Here is a 21,948-nt window from a genome sequence, read left to right as displayed (position 1 = left end):
CTGCTGGTGATAGCCACCTCGGGGTCTTACCTTCTAGCAAGTCCTTGTATTTTGTCCAGATCATAAATATTGCTTTTCTGACAATATGATTTTTAAACATTTTATGAGCCTTTACCTTGTCGTACCACAAATATGCATGCCAACCAAAAGCGTTATCAAACCCTTCCAGATCTAGAACGTCAGTGTTCTCAAGAAGCAACCAATCTTTCATCCAGCAGAAAGCTGCAGCTTCATAATACAACCTTAAATCTGGCAGGGCAAACCCCCCTCTTTCTTTTGAGTCAGTTAGTATTTTAAACTTTATTCGGGGCTTTTTGCCCTGCCAGACAAACTTAGAAATATCCTTCTGCCACTTTCCAAAGCATTCCACTCTGTCCACAATCTGTAGGGTTTGGAACAAAAATAACATCTTCGGCAATACATTCATCTTTATAGCTGCAATTCTACCCAACAAGGAAAGTTTCAATCTTGACCAAATTTCTAAATCTTTTTTAATTTCCGTCCAGCATTTTTCATAATTGTCTTTAAATAAATTCAAATTTTTAGCAGACAAATGAACCCCTAGGTATTTCACTCTTTTAACCACACTTAATTCTGTCTCCCTCTGAAACCCCTCTGTTTCCGATAATGACAGGTTTTTTGCCAAAACCTTGGTTTTTTGCTTATTCAGTTTAAATCCCGCCACCCGACCAAACTCTTGTATCAGTTCTAGAACTCTTTTTGTACTAGATTCTGGCTCCTGTAATGTTAACACCAGATCATCTGCAAAGGCTTTCAACTTATATTGTTTCACTCCGACCTGTATTCCTTGCACCAACCGGTCCTCCCTAATCATGTTCAGGAGCACCTCCAGGACTGAAATAAATAAAAGAGGGGATAAGGGGCACCCCTGTCGTGTCCCTTTTTCAATTTTGAACTCTTCAGTCACCACATTGTTCACTATCAATTTAGCTTTTTGCTCTGAATAGATTGCTTCTATTCCATTTTCAAACCCCCGTCCCACTCCCATCCCTTCCAGGTTTTTCTTTATGAACATCCAGGAAATGTTATCAAAGGCCTTCTCCGCATCAATAAAGATTAACACGGCTCTCGTATTGATATTTGTTTGTAAAAGTTCCAAAATATCAATAATGTTCCTAGTGTTATCAAACATATGTCTACCTGGGAGAAAGCCAGCCTGGTCTTTGTGAATCACTTCATTAAGTACTTTCTTAAGTCTACTTGCCAAAATGTCTGCAAAAATTTTGTAATCCACATTTAGGAGTGAGATGGGACGGTAGTTCTTAAGTTGAGTCTTTTCAGTCTCCAGTTTAGGTATCAATGTGATGAAAGCTTCTTTCCACGTTTCCGGTGCCTTCTTCCCCTCCATAATCTGGTTGCAAACCTCCATTAGTGGTTGTATCAAGTAGTCTTTTAATGTCTTATAATATTTGGAGGTAAGTCCATCAGGGCCTGGGGATTTGCCCGGTTGCATATTCTGAATGGCGCCCTCGATTTCCTGTTGTGTTATTCTGTAGTTCAAAATTGTTGTCCTCTCCTGGGATATAGTTCTCTTTCAAAGTTATACAGTCAGTAAATTTTAAATCCAATTGCCATAATTTTTCCCAATCTTCCATTTGTATGTTATGTCCTAAATGTTGTGCCCATTTAATCATTACACATTTAACCTCTTCATCTTTGGTTTCCCATTCTAGCAATAAATTATACATCTTCAGTAATTTGGTATTGTCATCTATAATTTCTCTTTGAAATCTAGATAAAGTATAACTGAATCCTTTCTTTTTATCTTCTTTAAATACCTCATTTACTTGGAAATACAGTGGTACCTTTGGTTACATACGCTTCAGGTTACATATGCTTCAGGTTACACACTCCGCTAACCTAGAAATAGTGCTTCAGGTTAAGAACTTTGCTTCAGGATAAGAACAGAAATTGGGCTCCGGCAGCGCGGCGGCAGCAGGAGGCCCCATTAGCTAAAGTGGTGCTTCAGGTTAAGAACAGTTTCAGGTTAAGAACGAACCTCTGGAACGAATTAAGTACTTAACCCGAGGTACCACTGTACTGCAACCAGTCATTGACATGTTCTCAAATCTCTTCACAATCTTTCAATTTTAATTTCCCTTCTATTTCTGGTAAGCCATTTTTCTTTCCTATTTATTTTTTTAATTGATGTTGCTTCTCTTGGTGACAACCACCACAGGGCCTTTTGTTCTAATAAATCTTTATATCTTTCCCAGACTTTTAGAAGTGATCTCCTAATTATATGATTGTAAAATTCTTTATACACTTTCCCTTTATCATACCACAAATACGCATGCCACCCAAATCTGTTATATCTTTCGAAGTCTAACAGATCTGTATTTTCTAATTTAATCCAGTCCCAGATCCAAGCAATTCAAGCAGCTTCGTAATATAAGTTAAAATCTGAAAGAGAGAAACCTCCTCTATTTTTGATATCCGTAAGTAATATCATTACTTGGTTTATTTATCTGGTTTCTTCCCTTTCCAGATAAATTTTGTAATATCTCTTTGCCATTTCTTGAAGCATGCTGCATTACTTATAACCGGTCCTGACTGAAGTAAAAATAACATTTTTGGCAATACGTTCATCTTAATCACTGCAATTCTTCCTAACAATGATAAATTCATTCTCCCCCATATTTCTAAATTCCTTTTTATTTCATCCCAATTTTTTTCATAATTGTCTTTAATAATGTTAATGTTTTTGGTTGTCAACCAAATTCCTAAATATTTTGCTTTTTTATGGATCTCTCTTTCTATATTCTGCTGTAGTTCTTTTTTATCCTTTTCTGATAGATTTTTCACCAACAGCTTTGTCTTATTTTTATTCAACTTAAAACCTGTTACTTGCCCAAATTTCTGTATTTTTTCTAAAACTTTTGGAAGAGAATTATTAGGGTCCTCAACTGTAATTCCAAGGTCGTCTGCATATGCCTCTATGTCTTTTTCCCCACCGTAATTCCTCTAATGGTTTCATCTGCCCTGATGTTTCTTGTCAGGACTTCTAGAATCAAAATAAATTATAAAGGTGATAATGGACATTCCTGTCTTGTTCCTTTCTGTATCTTACAATTATCTGTTACCACCTGATTTACAATTAGTTTGGCTTTTTGATCAGAGTAAATTGCTTGAATCCTTTTCCTAAAGTTTTCTCCAAAATTCATTTCTTCAGGGACTTTTTTTCATAAATTCCCATGAAACATTATCAAACACTTTTTCAGCATCTATAAACATCAACGCTGCCTGTTTTTCATTTCTTACTTCCAGGTATTCTATCACATCTATGATATTTCTTATATTATCCTTCATTTGTCTCCCCGGAAGAAAACCTGCCTGATCATGATGTATAAATTCCTTCAATATTGTTTTCATCCTATTAGCCAATATATTGGCAAAGAGTTTATAATCGTTATTTAATAGCGAAATCGGTCTATAATTTTTTATTGAGGTCAAGTCTGTCTCTTGTTTTGGGATTAGGGTTATATACTCCTCTCTCTTTCATTCAAAATGAATGAAAATTTCATTCATTGTAGCTTGTAATGGTGCTAATAATTGTTTATTTATTTTTAAATAATATTTGGCTGATATTCCATCCAGTCCCGGCGATTTCCCTGTTTTTGCCCGATTAATTACTTCCAATACCTCTGAAGTTGTTATTGGGGCATTTAGAATTACTAATTTCTCATCTGTGATTTTTGGTAATTTGCTTGCTCTCATATATTCCTCTATTTCAATCTTCTTTTCTAGTCCTGTCCTATATAGATCTGTGAAATTTTTGAAAAATTGTTTCCTAATCTCCTTTGAGTTATCTATAAGTTTTTCCTTAACTTTAATTTTACTTATAGTATTTTTCATTTCATTTTTATTTAATTGCCATGCCAACAACTTTGTTAGCATTCTCAAAATATTTTTGTTTCGTTTTTTTAATTTTCCAGTCTAATTCTTTACTAACGATCATTGAATATTGTGTTTGTAATAATTTAATAGCTTGCTTTGTACTCTCTTTATTTGGTTTGTTTATTAACTCTTTCCATTTTTATCAGAGCCTCTAAAATTTCCCTTTTCTTCTGTTCCCTCACCTTCTTTTGGTATGCATTTTGTTGAATAAAAAACCTCCGGGTTAGCGCCAGCGGCTAATGGCGGATTCCCTCCGAGCTCCAGAGGGAATCGGCTCCACAGGATTAGGGTCTTACCGTGGCGGCGACGCGGGGACCCATAAAAATCACAGGCGGTGAAGCCTGTGAACCTGGTGACTCAGCGGGCACCATTGTGCCCCCCGACCTGCGAAGGAGCCTTTTTAAAGGCTTCGGAACGGGGGACGGGGTGAGCGGCGCGGTGCTGAGAGTCGACTGCTTCTCCTGTGGAGTGAAGCCGCGCTGCCATGGCCGGAGAGCGCTGACTTCTTATTGTGATTTGGACTTCAAAATAACAACCCGTGAGTACTACGGAAATTGGATTTTTAAAGAATTTTTTTTCTTGTGAATTAGGCACGATCGGGGAAGGCGCAAACAGGAAGTCCGCCTCCCCGTCTTGTAAACAACCCAAAGCAAGGACCTGCTAACTAAGGTCGAGAGAATTCTTTTTTTTTATTACTGGGTAAAAGACATTAATTTCATGATTTGGCACTAGAAGAATCTTTACTGGAGGATAAGAGCTAATTTTGGGAGCTGAAGTGCCACCCCCCCCCCCGGACCCGGGAGTGATCCGCGAGAGAGCCTGTGGAAAAGATATTGAAGAGTTTGACAGCTGTCAAATCAGCTGTCAAGACGGAAAAAGAGAACTTTGTTTCTGCTGCTTCTGCTGGTTAAATTTGTTACAATTTGACTATACTTTGTTGAAAACAAGGAGGAACTGATACAAACTAATTTGATTTTTGGATTTGAACTGGAAAGAATACTAAGTAACCAAAATCCCTCTAGAGGGGTTTTTGGGTCATTACAAGAATGGCTGAAGAAGGGAAAATTCAAGCAAAATTGGACAGAGTCTTTGTTCTCTTGGGAAAGCTACAAGGCCAAATTGATGTTTTGGCTACAAATGTTGCAACTCTGGATTAACAGTAAACAAATTCTTTGAATCTGACAAGGAATTGACTCAGGAAGCCTTTGCAGCTGGACAAGAAGAGAAACTTGAGAGCCTTGAGAGTGTGGAGAAAGAGATATATGTTGTTCCTGAGGAAAAGGTAGGAGGAGTTGTAATGTTACAGAAGATAAAGGAGGGCCAGAGGCCTGACATGATGGATTCAATGGAAAATAAGAACTTGATGGTGAAAATTTGGTCTGAATTGGAGACTGAAGAATGGAGAGATCTCCTTATGTGGAGATCTGAAGACCTAAGGATTACAAATCTGATTAAGGTGGAAGTTGGAGCTTTTGGGACATTTGGATTTGAAAGGAGTAAGAAACAAGATTCAGGCTCCACTTTTAAGTATGAGGGTCTGGCTGGAAGAAACCTTAATGGACTAGAGAGCTTCTCCAAGATTTGGTGCTTAATACCAAGGACTATCAAAAAAACCGGCAGAGAGGAATTGAGAGAGAATTAAGAGCCTCGGACGTGAGATCTCCAGGCTGATAGTAGATTGACTGATGGACGTTTGTTGGGGATTGAAACCGGGAAAGGGGGGGTGGAGCCTGGGAATCCAAAGGGTGTATAATTATAATCTGTTATGTTTTTACTTTGTTTTGTTATTTGTATGAGAATGGAGGAGATCGTGGAAGGGAACTTAGGTCGACTTTAGAAAAAGGTTTTAAGAATAAGCATTGATGTATAACTATTGATGTTTATAAGGCAAAATTGGCTTTTTTAAAAATGAACTAAATAGAAAAAGGTTAAGAATTAGGGATAAGAACTTGTTGAACCAACAATTTTAATTGGAATACAAGAGGGGGAGGGGTGGGGAAGTCAGGGAAATATGTTATTGAAAATAAGGATTGTGAATTCTATGTGTTTTTAAATTTTTTTGTTTTTTGTTTTTTGATTTTTTAATGTATTATAATGGAAAATTCTAATAAATATCTTTAAAAAAACAAACAAACAAACCTCTCATCACAGCCTTACTGGCATCCCTAACAATCTGAAGGTCTGTGTAATGGTTCTAGGGGTTGCTTGTGCGTAAATCGGCGCCACCCTTGGTTGGTTGCCTTAGTGAACCCTTTCTGTCTGGACAGCCACACGCCCGTGGCTGTCTCAGTCGCTGGCAGAATCCGTTAGTGGGCGTTTCTTGAACTTCTTCCAGCATAAAAGCTCTTTGACGCCTAGTCTCCGCCTACTTTCCCTGCGCGGAAGCCTTCTGCGCAGGGAGGGTGTGGGCATCGGAGGACCCGTGCTCTCCCCACTTTTCCCCAGCGAGGAGTCTTGGAGCCACCTCACCAATTCCCCCATCTGCCCCCCTTCTCCACTGGTGCTACGCTGATTTCCTTCCCCAGAAGATGTGCTGCTTCTCTCCCTCCCGGGACGTTCTCCGGCATCCCTCTGGAGCCCTCCCTCTCCCTCCGATGGCAGTTCCCTGACATCCACCTCCTCCCCAGGACCCCCTCCACCGCCAGCGCGATTTTCTGATATCACCTTGTCTCTTTCCTCGGCCAACGATGCGGGGAATCCCCTGAAGGAGCTGTCACCATCCTCTGAGGAATCAAAACCAGCCTCCCACCCGCTCCGATCTCTCCCCGCAGGGTGGACCTCCCATTCTGATTCTTCTCCCTCTGACACCTCACCTCCCTCCTCGTCGGAAGCGGGGAAACCCACAAAGTCCCCTTCGTCGTCTGTGGTTCCAAATTCTTCCTCCCAGAATCTCGCTAGTGGTTTTGGCTTATCTGGGAACAAACTGTGGAATTCTTCCACCAGATACTCGTCATTAATTGACTCAGCGGGGACCCACGTGTTTTCTGACCTGGGTTCTCCCTCCCAAGCTACCAAGTACTCCACCTGACGACCTCGCCACCTTGAATTGAGGATTTCCATGGCGTGGTTGTGGTGTTCCCTCTCCTCTACCCGCGGGTGGGTGGTGACTCCTCCCTCCCACCCCGGAAACTCTCGCCCCTCCCTGTACGGTGTGAGTAGGGACCTATGGAAAACCGGATATATCTTCATGCTGTCTGGCAACTTGAGTTTGAACGCCACTGGGTTCACCTGCTGTGTTACCTCAAAAGGCCCTAGCCGCCTCGGCTGCAACTTCTTGCACCCTCCCTTTAGGGGTAACCCTTGGGTTGACAACCACACCCGGTCTCCTACCTGTATGGCCTCCCCCTCCCTACGGTGCTTGTCCGCCTGCCTTTTGTAAACTTCCTTGGCCTGCTCCAAGTTCATCTTGAGTTGTTGGTGCAAGGCCTCCATTTCTTCTACAAACTGCTCGGCCGCGGGTACACTCCATGCTTCCTCCCCCCTCCCCGGGAATGCCCTGGGGTGACACCCATAATTGGCCATGAACGGGCTCATTCCTGTGGACACGTGTTCAGCGTTATTGTACGCAAATTCAGCCAAAGCTAATTTCTCTACCCAATCGTTCTGTCTCTTGCTGACGTAGCAGCGTAGGTATTGTTGGAATATACTGTTCGCTCTCTCTGCTTGCCCGTTGGTTTCGGGGTGTCTGGCCGTCGAGAAGCTCACCTCGACCTGTAGCAAGCTCATGAACTTCCTCCAGAACCTGGAAGTAAATTGTTTCCCGCGGTCCGAGATTACCCTAAAGGGAGCCCCATGCAGTCTGAAAATGTGATCCACAAACAACCGGGCTGTCTCCTCTGCCGTCACCGCATGTGAGCAAGCTATGAAATGGCACATTTTTGACAGTAGATCGACTACTACCATGATTGCTGTCTTCCCCCTTGACTTGGGCAAATCTGTCATAAAATCAATGGACACCACCTCCCAGGGCCTTCCCGGTGTAGGTAACGGTTCCAGTAACCCTGCGGTGGCAGCCCTCTCTCCCTTTGCTCTCTGGCATCGGTCGCACCCCCGTACATATTCCCATACGTCTTCCCTCACCTTTGGCCACCAGAACTGCCTGGTGACGAGCATCATGGTCTTGTGCTGTCCAAAGTGCCCAGCTGTTGGGTTGTCATGGAGCTGTTTAAGTACCTTCCCCCTCAAGGTCTCCCCCAGTACATACAGTGCCCCCTTATAGTACAGTACCCCTTCCTTTTCCTCAAACCCTTCCATCCCGGAGTTCCCTGATTTTTGCTTGAGCGAACGCGTCGTCTCTAGTAAGCCCTGCCAGTTCTCGTTTCCCAATCAACGTTCCCCCCCACACCCACCGGTCCTCGGGAAACACATGTCGGGTTTCCAGTGGTCCCTCTCCCTCCAGGTACTCCGGCTTCCAGGAGAGAGCATCTGCTCTCACGTTTTCCTCTCCTGGCACGTATCTGATCTCGAAGGAAAACTTGGCAAACTCCTGGGCCCATCAAACCTGTCTCTGGTTGAGCACTCGTGCTGTCCGCCAGTATTCCAAGTTCTTGTGGTCAGTAAAAACCTAGATCTTGTGCCACATCCCTATCAACAGATGTCTCCATTGCCGAAACGCCGCGTAGATCGCAAGCAGTTCGTGGTCATACACTGTGTAGTTTTGCTCTGACTTGCTCAGCTTCCTTGAGAAAAAGGCACACGGCCTCCAGTCCTGCTTAGCCCCGGGCTGCAACAGGACCGCTCCCACCGCTCGGTCGGACGCGTTCGTCTCCAGTCTCATGGGCTTCTCCAGATCAACGGGCTTCTCCAGATCTTCAGCCTTTCAAAGGATTGCTGGGCACTTTCTGTCCATGCGAACTTCTTTTTGCTACTGAGACAATCTGTTATGGGCGCTGTCAAGTGAGCGAAGTTCTTTATGAACTTCCTGTAGAAGTTGCTGAACCCTAAGAACCTTTGCACATCTTTCCGGGTTTTGGGGGCTTTCCATTCCAGCACTGCCTTCACCTTGTCTGGGTCCATAGCTAGGCCCTTGTCTGACAACTTGTACCCCAGAAACTCCCTGGCGTGAAATTGGCATTTTTCCAGCTTGACCCACAACTGATGCTTCCGCAGTCTCTGTAGCACTTCCCTGACGTCTTTGACGTGTTGCCTCTCATTGTCCGAATAGATTAAGACGTCATCCAAAAAGGCTACGCAATTCTTGTACAGCAGGAGTCCCAACACGTGGTGCATGAACCCTTGAAAACAGGCAGAGCCCGATTGTAATTCAAATGGCATGACTAAGTACTCGAAGGCCCCCAGGGGGGTGAACATGGTCGCTTTCCATTCGTCCCCCTCCCTTATCCTAATTAAATTGTATGACCCCCTGAGGTCCAGCTTGGTAAAAATCTTCCCCTGCCTGACCCGGGTTAAAATGTCATCAATCCTTGGCATTGGGAAGGTCACGGGTTCTGACACCAGGTTCAAGGCCCTATAATCTACGACCGACCTGTGCTGATTGGTCTCCTTTTTGTCCACAAAGAACACCGGACTGCCCACCACCGCCTTTGATTCCCTTATGAACCCCCTCTTTAGGTTCTTGTCAATAAACTGCCGCAACTCCTGCATCTCCCGGTCTGACATGGCGTACAGCTTACCCACCGGCAACTGAGCCCCTGGGAGTAGGTTGATTTGGCAGTCAAAGGGCCTGTGGGGGGGGGTAGTCTATCTGCCTCCCTCTCGCTAAAGACCTCCTTCAGATCAGCATATTGTGGTGGCACCTTCCCTTTTTGTTCCACGGCCAGCCCAGCCACCCTGGCTACTGTCATTCTTGGGTTCTCCCCTCCCAGACAGTGTCCCAAGCAGTAAGCTGACCCAAAGGTGACTGACCGCTGATGCCATGACACTACTGGATCATGCAGTGCCAGCCAGCTCATTCCCAGTATTATTGGGGGTCCTGCCAGTGTGGCCACGTGAAAGGCAATGGTTTCCGTGTGCCTGGAAACCCTCATTAGCATTGGCGGGGTCTGGTGTGTCACTTCCCCTCCCAGCAGTTCCCTGCCATCGATGGTTGTCACCTGCAAGGGAAATTCCAAAGGCAACAGGTGGAGTTGGTGCTCCAGAGCAAAGTCTCTGCTGAAGAAATTACACGAGCTGCCCGAATCCAGCAGTCCCTTAACCTTGACAGGGTGCCCATTTGGGAGTTCTAGCACCACTTCTATGGCTATAGCTGCCTTGGGAGGGTCAGGTTGGGGCACTTATATTAGTTGCTGGCCTGGCTGCTGCCCCTGCTGGTTGGCAGCCAGGCGTTGTCGTTTCCCTGCGCCTGCCCTTCCTCCCCCTTCTCGTCATGGCCTGCAGCCCCCACCATCCCTTGCCAGGCTTTCCATTGAGGGCAGACCTTAGTAAAATGTCCTGGTCGTTCACAGAGGAAACACTTCTTGGTAGTTTTCCAGTCCTTTCCCTCCCTTTTACGACCTTCACGGGGGTTTGAAACCTCACGCGCGCGCCATCAATTTCCATTGGCTCTGCCGCCTGGGGAGGCTCCCTCGGCATCTCAGGAATGAGGTAGTCATGGAAACGTTCCCCTCTCATTTCCCGCCTTTCCTGAGCCCGCGCTTCTTGGCGTACGCCTATCGCGAGTACTGCCTTTGTGAGCTCATTCATCGACCGTGGGCGGGGCGCTCGGGATAACTCGTCTTTCACTTCGGGGGAAAGACCCGCCTCAAACAACATTTGTATCGGTTCAGAGTCCAGATCCCACCCGAGCCGGTGTACTAACATTGCAAAACGCGACCAGTAGCTTCTGACGGACTGGCTCCCCTGCTTGCACCCCATCAGTTCCCGCTTTGTCACGCTTTGCTCCACCTCGGCGGAAAACATCGCATCCATTCCCTGAAGGAATTTCTTAAGGTCCTTCAAGGCATCATTTTGCGTCGCCATTAGGGGCCTGATCCATTCACGAGCCCCATCCTGCAGATGCCCCACAATGTAAGCCACCCTCTCCCCGTCGTCAGCAAAGTCATTTTTCTGCAGCTCCAAAGCGTACTGCACTTCCGTTCGGAAAGCATTGTAGTCTTGGGGCTTTCCACCAAATTTGTGTACCAGCCCCGGTACCTTCTTTTCGATGGGGGTGGCTCTGACCTGTGCATCCTGAGCCCGTCTTTCCTCCAGCCGCGCCGTCAGGATAGCTACGTGCGTCTCCAAGTCTCGGTTCCTCTCGACCAGACTCCGCACCGCAGCTGGTTGCTCCGTCTCTCCGGCTGTTCCTGTTTGGCTCATCTTGCTGCCTCTCCGGGGCTGCGCACAAGCAATGTCAGAGACTAACGGATTGCTGTAATGGTTCTAGGGGTTGCTTGTGCGTAAATCAGCGCCACCCTTGGTTGGTTGCCTAATGAACCCTTTCTGTCTGGACAGCCACGCGCCTGTGGCTGTCTCAGTCGCTGGCAGAATCCGTTAGTGGACGTTTCTTGAACTTTTTCCAGCATAAAAGCTCTTTGACGCCTAGTCTCCGCCTACTTTCCCTGCGCAGAAGCCTTCTGCGCAGGGAGGGTGTGGGCATCGGAGGACCCGTGCTCTCCCCACTGGTCCCCGGCGAGGAGTCTTGGAGCCACCTCGCGGATTCCCCCATCTGCCCCCCTTCTCCACTGGTGCTACGCTGATTTCCTTCCCCAGAAGACGTGCTGCTTCTCTCCCTCCCGGGACGCTCTCCGGCATCCCTCTGGAGCCCTCCCTCTTCCTCTGGCTCCAATGGCAGTTCCCTGACAGTCTGTTCCTTTTTTAAAAATTTAGCTCAAAATAATCCCCTAATATTTTCTCTGTTTTCTCTAACAGATTCTGATTGTCTAACAAATCTTCATTCAATCTCCACCTCAGAGTGGAATGTTTTTCATTTTGCAATTCTAAAATTAATGGATTGTGTTCTTGGCATTATTTCTTTGCTTTTCTTTTCTCTTAATTCCAATTCTTTAGAGAGCCACATTGCATGACTTCTTGCACTACTTTCGTAGACATGTGAAAAGACTGTAAACTCTCTATCTAATGCAGGGGTTGGCAAGGTTTACTGGCCATGGGCCGAATCACTCTCACAGAGATCATCCGTGGGCCAGACTGGCGCAGCACGAATGCAAAAATTGCATTTGCACATGTCAGTGGTGGCGGAAATCAATTCTGCACATGCCCAGATGCCAAAAATTGTGCCTGTGCGGAAGCGATTTTTGGTGTCTGGACATGCACAGATGCGATTTCCGGTATCTGTGCATGCACAGGCACGATTTCTGGCGCCGCTTGGTGAGTCCCTGTGCCGCACTGTACTGGTTTAGCGAAGCGCGCGGGAGACTCGCCAAGCAGGCGGCTCAGTTCAGGGGCGGCTCATGGGCCGGAAAAATGGTCTTCGTGGGTGGCATCCAGCCCATGGGCTGCATGTTGCTGACCCCTGATCTATTTTTCCCCCAAATTTTTTTATTGATTTTCCAAAATTTTAAACAGACAAACAAACATAGATCTTAACTGTACTTGATCCAATCTTAGTAATATTGTTAAGTGACTTCCTCAAATCCCCCTGGCTGAATTTCAGTGTATATCATTGTAACAGTTTTACAAAACCAATTTTTCTCATAAAATTAACTTAATCACTTAACATCTTTCTTTTCTTTTCATTTTAACTTTAAACATATTATTCTCTAACATCACATATTTAAATCCTAAGCCTATCTGATATTTGCAAGTTTTTCCAATTAAATTATCTTAGCATATTTAAGTAAATAGTCTTTGAATGTCATCCATTCCTCCTGGTACTCCTCCTCCTTCTGGTCGCAGATTCTTCCAGTCAGGTTGGCTAGCTCCAAAAAGTCCATCATCTTCATCTGCCATTCCTCTACTGTTGGGACTTCTTGTGATTTCCAATTCTTGGCTAACAAAATTCTAGCTGCAGTTGTGGCATACAAAAACAATCTAACATTTTTTGGGGGCAATTCCATACCTGTTATTCCAATCAGAAAGGCCTCTGATTTCTTAATAAATGTATATTTCAACATTTTTTTCAATTCATTATAAATCTTCTCCCAGAAGTCTTTCACCTTGGTGCAGGTCTACCACATATGATAAAAGGTACCCTCTTTTTCTTTACATTTCCAGCATAGATTATTACTATTATGATATATCTTTGCTAGTTTTACAGGGGTTAAGTACCATCTATACATCATTTTCACAATATTTTCCTTTAACACCGTACATGCAGTGAACTTGACTCCTTTCCTCCACAACCTTTCCCAATCTTCAAACATTATATTATGTCCCAAATCTCTTGCCCAATCTATCATCACAGATTTAACTTGTTTATCCTTTGTATGCCACTCCAACAGTAAATTATACATTTTAGACCAATTTTTAACCTTAGAGTCCAACAACTCTGTTTTCAACTTAGTTTTTTCTGAAGCAAAACCATTTTTCTTATCTAATTTGTACAGTTCATTGATCTGGTGGTTGTGTAGCCAATTTATTTTATCTTTAATTTGATCAAATGGTTTTAATTTGTATCCTTTATCTTCCAATAACAGATCAGAGTATCTCAACCACTTGGTTTCCATATTTAACTTTTTCTGGGCCTTTGCCTCCATTGGCGAAAGCCATCTGGGTGTTTTCCTCTCTAAAAGATCTTTGTATTTCATCATCATCATCATCATCATCATCATCATCATCATCATCAATTTTATTTATATCCCGCCCTCCCCAGCCGAAGCCGGGCTCAAGGCAGCTAACAACAATAAAATAGTGCAACATTCTAAAAACATTTCATTATAAAAATTAATTCAAATCAAACCGATGGCAACCATTGGGCCAGAGCTCCGTGAAGATTGCCAAAAGAGAGAGTCAGGCTGTGCCCTGGCCAAAGGCCTGGCAGAACAGCTCTGTCTTGCAGGCCCTGCAGAAAGATGTCAAGTCCTGCAGGGCCCTAGTCTCTTGTGACAGAGCGTTCCACCAGATTGGAGCCACAGCCGAAAAAGCCCTGGCTCTCGTTGAGGCCAGACTAACCTCTCTGTGGCCTGGGACCCTCAGGATGTTTTTATTTGCAGACCGTAGGTTCCTCTGTGGGGCATACCAGGAGAGGCGGTCCCGTAGGTACAAGGGTCCTAAGCCGTATAGGGCCTTAAAGCTTAAAACCAGCACCTTAAACCTGATCCTGTACTCCACCGGGAGCCAGTGCAACTGGTACCGCACCGGGTAAATGTGATCTCGCAGCGAAGACCCCGTAAGGAGTCTCGCCGCGGCATTCTGCACCCGCTGAAGTTTCTGGGTCAGTCTCAAGGGCAGCCCCACGTAGAGCGAGTTACAATAATCCAGTCTGGAGGTGACCATCGTGTGGATCACAGTGGGTAGGTCATGGTGAGAGAGGTAAGGAACCAACTGCTTAGCTTGGTGGAGATGAAAAAATGCCGCCTTTGTTATAGCTCTAATCTGCGCCTCCATGGAGAGGGAGGTGTCGAAGATTGCACCCAAACTCTTAACGGACGGTACTGGCACTAATTGCACCCCCGCAAGAGATGGGAGTTGCCCCCTCAATCCCATATCATCCCGTCCCAGCCAGAGGACCTCTGTCTTCAAAGGATTTAACTTCAACCGGCTCTCACATAACCATCCAGCCACAGCTTCCAAACATCTGATCAGTGTTCTGGGGCTGAGTCAGGATGGCCATCCATCAACAGATAGAGTTGGGTGTCATCGGCATACTGATGGCAACCCAGCCCAAAACTCCGAACAAGCTGGGCGAGGGGGCGCATAAAGATGTTAAAAAGCATCGGGGAGAGTATCGCACCCTGAGGCACTCCACACACCAAGGAGTGGCGCGATGACAATTCCCCCCCCAAGCGCCACCCTCTGTCCCCGACCAGAGAGAAACAAGCGCAGCCATTGAAGGACTGTGCCCTGGATCCCCACGTCGGCAAGGCGGCAAAGCTTCGGGGGGGGGGTTGTTAAATTTTCTAATTTATTGCACATTTCTGTGACCATTTTAGTATTTTTCCCCAATTCCACTACCATCATTTCAGACTGATTTTGCATTTCTTTCAACATGTCTTTTAAAAATTCTGCCAGAAAATCTGCCATTTCTGGAGAGACAGGTCTGACTGGTGTCTCCTGCATAGATCCCCTTCTGCCTGCAGCAGCCTGTTTTCTGATGTTGTCTTTCTAAGTTAGTTTACACTGTTTCTATACTAGCCAGTCTTCTGGTTTATTCTCAAAACAATAATTCTTTCAGCTCAGTCTTATCACTCCTTCAAGGCCACAAGTCACCCCTTGGTTGTTCTCACCACCCAGCCTTAGTTGGGAGCAAGCAAAATAGAAAGCAAAATATCAGACAAAGGGATAGGAGCAATTCGGAAATGGAAATACCCTAAATTAACAAAGACAGTTCCACAAAATAATGACAGAAAATAAAGCTAATAAAGTGGGAAAAGTTAACAAAATGATACTGTTTACAATGTCTAGATGGTATGCAGTAGTTGTTAATTAGTTCTCTCAACATCAATCCAGAACCGTCGGTTGAAGGAAAAGGCCGCAAGGACAAAGAGAAACTTTCCCCAAGTCCAATTAAATGTAGTCTACTTTCTTTTTGTGATCAGTTATTATTTCCTTCCAAAGTTCCAAATACTCTGGTCTTCACCAATCACGTTATTTGGCCTGATTAGTTGCCCAACCTCCAGCTATTTCCAGGCTTTTCCATGGACTTTTTTGTCCAAAGTTAGATGAGTGTTCCCCTCCGTAGGTTTGGGTTTGATTGTGAAGTTCCAGGTAGTTCCAAATAATTCCAAATAGTTCAGTAAGGTATTTTCCAAATCAGAAACTGTGCAAGTTTAAGTTAAAGATCAAAATTATATCCAATATTCTATATCACGGTTCAAGTTCAGTGTTCAAGTTCAAGTTGAAGATCAAAGAGTATATCCAGTATTCCAATAAGATAGATATGCTAATGAAGCTCAAAAAAAGGATTTCTTACCAGAGCGATTGAAGTGGCTTGTCAATCTTCCACTTACAAATCTTTACCCAGCAGTTGGAAAGTAGCCAGAAAATGGAAGTTGACTTCCTTTCTAGTTTCCGTTTTCACTGAATTGAAAGAAAGAAATTTCAAACATTTACAGAAATCTTCTTACTGATATTTTTCGGCTTTATAATGTTACAGTGGCAGATTGAGGCTTTGACCCACAGGTTCGCGATGCAGCCATGAGCGCTCTAGACCACTCTTTCCCCGCTACTTGCCTTTCGGTGGTGTTTTTCGGGGGTGGGAGACCGGCGCTCTGCCAGACTTCTCAATGTTCCACAACATAGCGGAACTTGCGGGGGGGGGGGGCTTGCCTTGGAGCTCTCCCCTCTTTCCCCTGCAGGTCTCAGACTGATCAGATCCACGCTCCCTTCCCGATCGGCAGGAAACCAGAAGAGCAGGTTTTTCATACAGTTCCTAAAAAACTTTAGTTCCCCCAAACCAGGGGTCTGCAACCCGCGGCTCCGGAGCCGCATGTGGCTCTTTTACACCTTTGCCGCGGCTCCGGGGCGGATACTAGCGAGGGGAGGAGGCGCATTGTGCGCCCCGACACTCCCCACTGTGGCGGGTGCTGTACTGGCTGTGACATCGCATGGGGCGGTGCGTGCGTTAGTCACGCACCATCCTGATGTCACCTTCCTGCCCACTGTCAGATCGGAGGGCAGCAGCGCGCATGCTTTAAATGTCGCAATGGTTTTGCGGCTCCCAGGTTTTTTTTCTTCGGAAACGGGTCCAAGTGGCTCTTTTTGTCTTAAAGGTTGCAGACCCCTGCCCCAAACCATTGCTGGCCACCTCATGCCTAACCCCTTGCCAGCTGGCTGCAAGTTTTTAAGGCTCAGGCAGCACATCTTTAACCCTCCAACCAGGGTTTCTTTGCAGCCGGAACACACCATAGCTCTGTTCTGGCACCTCTCAGTGGGTTCCATCACCTTCCAGGTGGCCACTATTACCATTCTGAGAGAAAGAGGGAGGTGTTCATGGTGAACATTTTTTTTTAAAAAAAATAGCACTGCCTTCAACATTCCTCTGATGAAAATAGGGACATCCTAAGGAAAAGCAGGATATTCCAGGATCAAATCAGAATCCAGGGCAGCTTTTGTAAATCTGGGGCTTTCCCTGGAAAACAGGGACACTTGGAGGGCCTGAGATAGCCCATATGGAATTGCCCAGATGTTGTTAGCTACAGCCAACAGTCAGCAGAGATGGGGTGGTAGTCCTGTGCTGCCGGCCACGACAGAGCTCAGTGGGGGGAGAGGCCAGCCAACCAGCCGAGTCTCAGGGGAGAGGTTGCCTGACAGCAGAGTCCATATACAGTGGGACCTCGGTTTAAGAACAGCCCTGTTTATGAACTATTTGGTATATGAACTCCGCAAAACCGGAAGTAGTGTTCCGGTTAGCAAACTTTACCTCAGTCTACAAACGGAAGCCGAACAGTGGAAGGGGCACCTGTGGTGGGAGGCCTCATTAGGGAAAGCACACCTCGGTTTAAGAACGGCTTTGGTTTAAGAACAGACTTCTGGAATGGATTAAGTTCATAAACCGAGGTACCACCGTACAAGGTCCAGTCCAGTCCTAAGTTCAGGAGTATCTCAGTTCACATAGTCAGACGATCCGGGGGTCAAGAAAGCCGAGGGTCCAACGTCACAAGAAGCATGAAGCAGCAAGAATCTGGTCAGGAATTATGAATGTTGTTTCAGCAACTCACTGAGACTGGAAACCCTGCTTAAGAAAGCTGGAGCCAGCTGGTTCTCATCAAGAGCAAGAAGGTTGATCAGCAGCAGGTACAGCCACTTCATCTTCTGCTCCTTCAGGCTGCTGCTCAGCAGGTGAAGCCAACTTCTAGCCCATGACAGATGGGAGTTGCATTCCAACAGAATCTGGAGGGCTCCAGGATGGCTGTTCCTGCTCCAAGGCTTTAATTCTGTGCATGTCTTCTTGGAAGCAAGCCCCACAAGGCTCACTGGGATTTACTCCCAGATAAGGGTGTTTAGGATTCTATTCCAAGTCTGTATTAGAATGGTGTGAGCCCCCCTCAATCTGATTTGGGGCCCAATCCAGCACATGAGAGTGGGGACCTGAAATGATCTGGAGCCAACCCAGCCAGTGGCCTTGTCCGGTGTTCCATAGGGACTTCACACCCATGCTGGCCCACCCATGAGGCAAGGGGAGGCAACCACCGCAGGTGGCAGGATCCACAGGGGCAGCAGATCTGGCCTCCAAGCATTGCATCACCACTGCTGCTGGTCCCGCTGTAGATCATCACTCACCCCTTCTTCCCTGGTGGGGAGAGGGCATCATTTCGTGGTTTGCCTCAGGTGTCCAAGTGTCTTGGGCCAGTTCAAATTTCTGTGGCCCAAATTTGCATCTCCATCTCCCCCCAAATCACTCTCTCTCTCATCACTTGCACAGGCATTTTTACTATTGAAGTTGTTTTAATAAATTGTGGCTTTGCTACATAGATTTTTTTGGGGGGGACACACGCTTTTGCTGTGGCAGAGTAATTTGTTCTGCATTAAGTCACTAGACAAGGCAGTATGGAAATATTTTAAACACATAAAACAGACCTCACTCTTTTAAAAAGTCCATGTCCACACACACAAACACACACCTATTTTTAGAAGGTAAAGGAAGCAGCAAATCAGGAGCAACTGTGTTCCTAAGCGACCATAAAGGTCAAAGGGGGAAACATTCCATTCATTCCATTTGACAGTTGGCCAGAGGAAAGGTTGCTGGTGGTACTGTTCAGTGGTCTCTGAAAGGACGGGATGTTTCTAAGCTCTCTGTTGTTTTTGTTTTTCTCAAGCAGATCTTCCGTTGTTTACACCTGCCACAGCTGAATCTCCCATCTGCACATTTGGACAAGATGTCTTCAAGCATCACATTTGTTAGATGAATTCTTACGTAAATACAGGTATGTCCTGTCCTGGGCACCTCTTCAGCAAAAGATTACAGCTCACGATTGTTATAATAATAATAATTCAGTCCATAGGAGCCACCTCCTAGGCACTGAGGTCCCTTCAGCCCCCCAAAGTTCATGGGCATTGCCATTCATATGGTGTGGGTGTGCCATGTCATGGGATTGATTATGCGGGGTGGGGCTTACCTGCCCCCCCCCAATATTTTATTCAGGTTGGCACCCCTGATTCAGTCCCTATACTTAAAAACTGGACATTTTAAAGGACATTTCAGATTACAAGTCAATGCTCAGTCAATGTTCAAGCTGGAAAGTGTGCAAAGGAGGGTGACTAAGGTGATAAAAGGGTCTGGAAGCCAAGCCTGATGAGAAGCAGTTGAGGGAGTTGGGTAGGTTTAGCCTGGAGGATATGAAAGCCATCTTTAAATATCTGAAGGGCTGTCACATGGAAGATGGAGCAAACTCATTTTCTGCTGCTCCAGAGGGTGGGATCTGAACTAATAGATTCAGATTACAATAAAGGAGATTCCAACTAAACAGTCTGATTATAAGAGCTGTCCGACAGTGGAACAGGGTCCCATGGAAGGTGGTGGACTCTCCTTCCTTGCAGGTTTTCAACCAAAGGTTGGATGGCCACCTGTCATGAATGCCTTAGCTGAGATTCCTGAATTGAAGGGGGTTGGACTAGATGACCCTTGGAGTCTCTTCCAACTCGACAAAATGATGGTAAATGACGCTCAGTGCAAGCACTAGTGATGGGCAACTCACTTTCCCTTCAGTCTAGGTTGGAGTAGCTCAGAAATCCCCCTCGTCCCAAAAGAGGTTTGGTGTATTTTTGAGTCCAGTCTTCTTTTGGAAGTACATCTTAGGAAAGCTACATTACTCAGGTGCCTTTTTGTGCTATCAGTGCAGTATGATGAATGAAAGATGAATCAGCTGACAATTCTTCCTGGGCGCAGATTTGAATCCAAGCCAGAGAAGAATTTAGGAACACATGATAGGACTTGATCCCATATAAGTGTGTATATTAATATTATTTAACACTCCTAAAGCACCTTATTTTTTCTATGCACTCTACATATATTAAAAGACAAAGAAAAAGGAATGCAGAGGGAAGAATGCAACCCTGTGCATGCTTTCCTGGGAGTTAGTCCCATTGAATTGAGTGGGACTTACAGTACTTCTGAGTAAACAGGCTTGACTTTAGGCCTGAAATCCTACACCCACTACCCCAAGGGTATGTACAACTGACCTCCATGGGAAACACCGAGGAAACATGCATAATTTTGCTTTAAGATTGCAAAGAACTATGCACTTATTTGACAGTGAAGATCCAAGTATGTGTTATGTTAGCTATGAATCTGTGTCCTAAAGTGCAAGGTTGTTGTTTTTGTTTCCACAAATTGTCAGCAGGAATAGTGGTGCTGATCCAGATTGGGACCCTGATGTGGAGGATGGGGTTTTTAAGTGTGTTTTTTAAAAAAAGGTTTATGTGTACTGTGTTCCCAAAATGGATCATGGGCAAGGGGGACACACTTGCAATTTGCATTTGGGGAATAGGTACTTTCATATCTCATCATTTCTGAATGTTTTTCCCAATCTACTTCAGCATATCTAAACAAAGGAACCTGAAATGGAGCCTAAAGAGGACAAAAAACCCAACGGGCAGCCCTCCGAGGAGAAGAAGGCTAATGGGCAGCCAGCAGAGGACAAGGCATCCAGTGCCAATTCTGCAGAGAAGCAGCAAGTGGCTGGACAAGCAACCGAGGACAAACAAGCTGATGGAAATGCAGTAAGACAACCTCCTTATATTCCATGCATATTCCTTCCTTTAAATCAAAGTTATCCAAGATACTATTTTATAACATGTCAGCACACTTTCAGAAAACTACTTCTAAACTGCCAGGTCATTCTAGCACAAAGCTCTCTAGATGTTTGATATGAATTGCATTTCACTCCCTCGTGGAAGCCTTTCCTAAATTTCAGATCTGTGCATTCTTGCTCTCTGCTTACTGGGCCAGTTTGAACGGACCTCTCTGCCAAGACAGGCTGCCTGTCACCCGGGCACATGGATCCTATCTCCAAGCTCACCACTGGCGAGCCCTGTGCGGATGTAATGGCAGGAATGCAATGTGGCTCTGAGATGGCTTCATCGCTGCAAGCATTTCTTTGAACTAAACAGAACCATCTCCCCTCTCCTACTCCCTCCCATGCACTGTTTTGGGGGTTCTCTTGACCCCCCAGAGCAGGCCTGGGGAGGACACATGGGACACATGGGAAGGGGGCAGGAGAGTTGCACCAGCAGCAGTCCTTGTGCTGGCTTCCACTAGCAGAACAATGTACCCCAGTAGGTTGTATCCGGCAAAGTGTTACTCAGAGTAGACCCATTGAAATCATAGAATCATAGAATCATAGAATCATAGAATCATAGAGTTGGAAGAGACCACAAGGGCCATCGAGTCCAACCCCCTGCCAAGCAGGAAACACCATCAGAGCACTCCTGACATATGGTTGTCAAGCCTCTGCTTAAAGACCTCCAAAGAAGGAGACTCCACCACACTCCTTGGCAGCAAATTCCACTGTCGAACAGCTCTTACTGTCAGGAAGTTCTTCCTAATGTTTAGGTGGAATCTTCTTTCTTGTAGTTTGGATCCATTGCTCCGTGTTCGCTTCTCTGGAGCAGCAGAAAACAGCCTTTCTCCCTCCTCTATGTGACATCCTTTTATATATTTGAACATGGCTATCATATCACCCCTTAACCTCCTCTTCTCCAGGCTAAACATGCCCAGCTCCCTTAGCCGTTCCTCATAAGGCATCATTTCCAGGCCTTTGACCATTTTGGTTGCCCTCCTCTGGACACGTTCCAGTTTGTCAGTGTCCTTCTTGAACTGTGGTGCCCAGAACTGGACACAGTACTCCAGGTGAGGTCTGACCAGAGCAGAATACAGTGGCACTATTACTTCCCTTGATCTAGATGCTATACTCCTATTGATGAGGCCCAGAATTGCATTGGCTTTTTTAGCTGCCGCGTCACACTGTTGGCTCATGTCAAGTTTGTGGTCAACCAAGACTCCTAGATCCTTTTCACATGTACTGCTCTCAAGCC

At 45.5% G+C, this 21,948-nt stretch overlaps 1 protein-coding gene across 3 annotated transcripts in view; it reads left to right on the top strand.

Moving 5' to 3' along the window:
- Positions 1-18,651: 18,651 nt before the first annotated feature.
- DNAJA4 (DnaJ heat shock protein family (Hsp40) member A4) overlaps positions 18,652-21,948 on the top strand; it is a 40,274-nt gene continuing 36,977 nt past the window's right edge. For 2 of the 3 annotated variants that reach the window (XR_013390637.1, XM_077918857.1), the window contains exons 1-2: positions 18,652-18,839; positions 20,452-20,634. Coding sequence is in view for 2 of the 3 variants with exons in the window: in XM_077918857.1 (XP_077774983.1) it covers positions 20,476-20,634 (159 nt within the window). In the remaining variant the exon portion in view is untranslated. The remainder of the gene's footprint in view (positions 18,840-20,451; positions 20,635-21,948) is intronic. The other variant, XM_028707071.2, reaches the window with a different exon arrangement.

Source organism: Podarcis muralis, chromosome 14, assembly GCF_964188315.1.
Source record: "Podarcis muralis chromosome 14, rPodMur119.hap1.1, whole genome shotgun sequence".
NCBI lineage: Eukaryota > Metazoa > Chordata > Lepidosauria > Squamata > Lacertidae > Podarcis > Podarcis muralis.
This window is presented reverse-complemented; position numbering and strand designations above follow the sequence as displayed.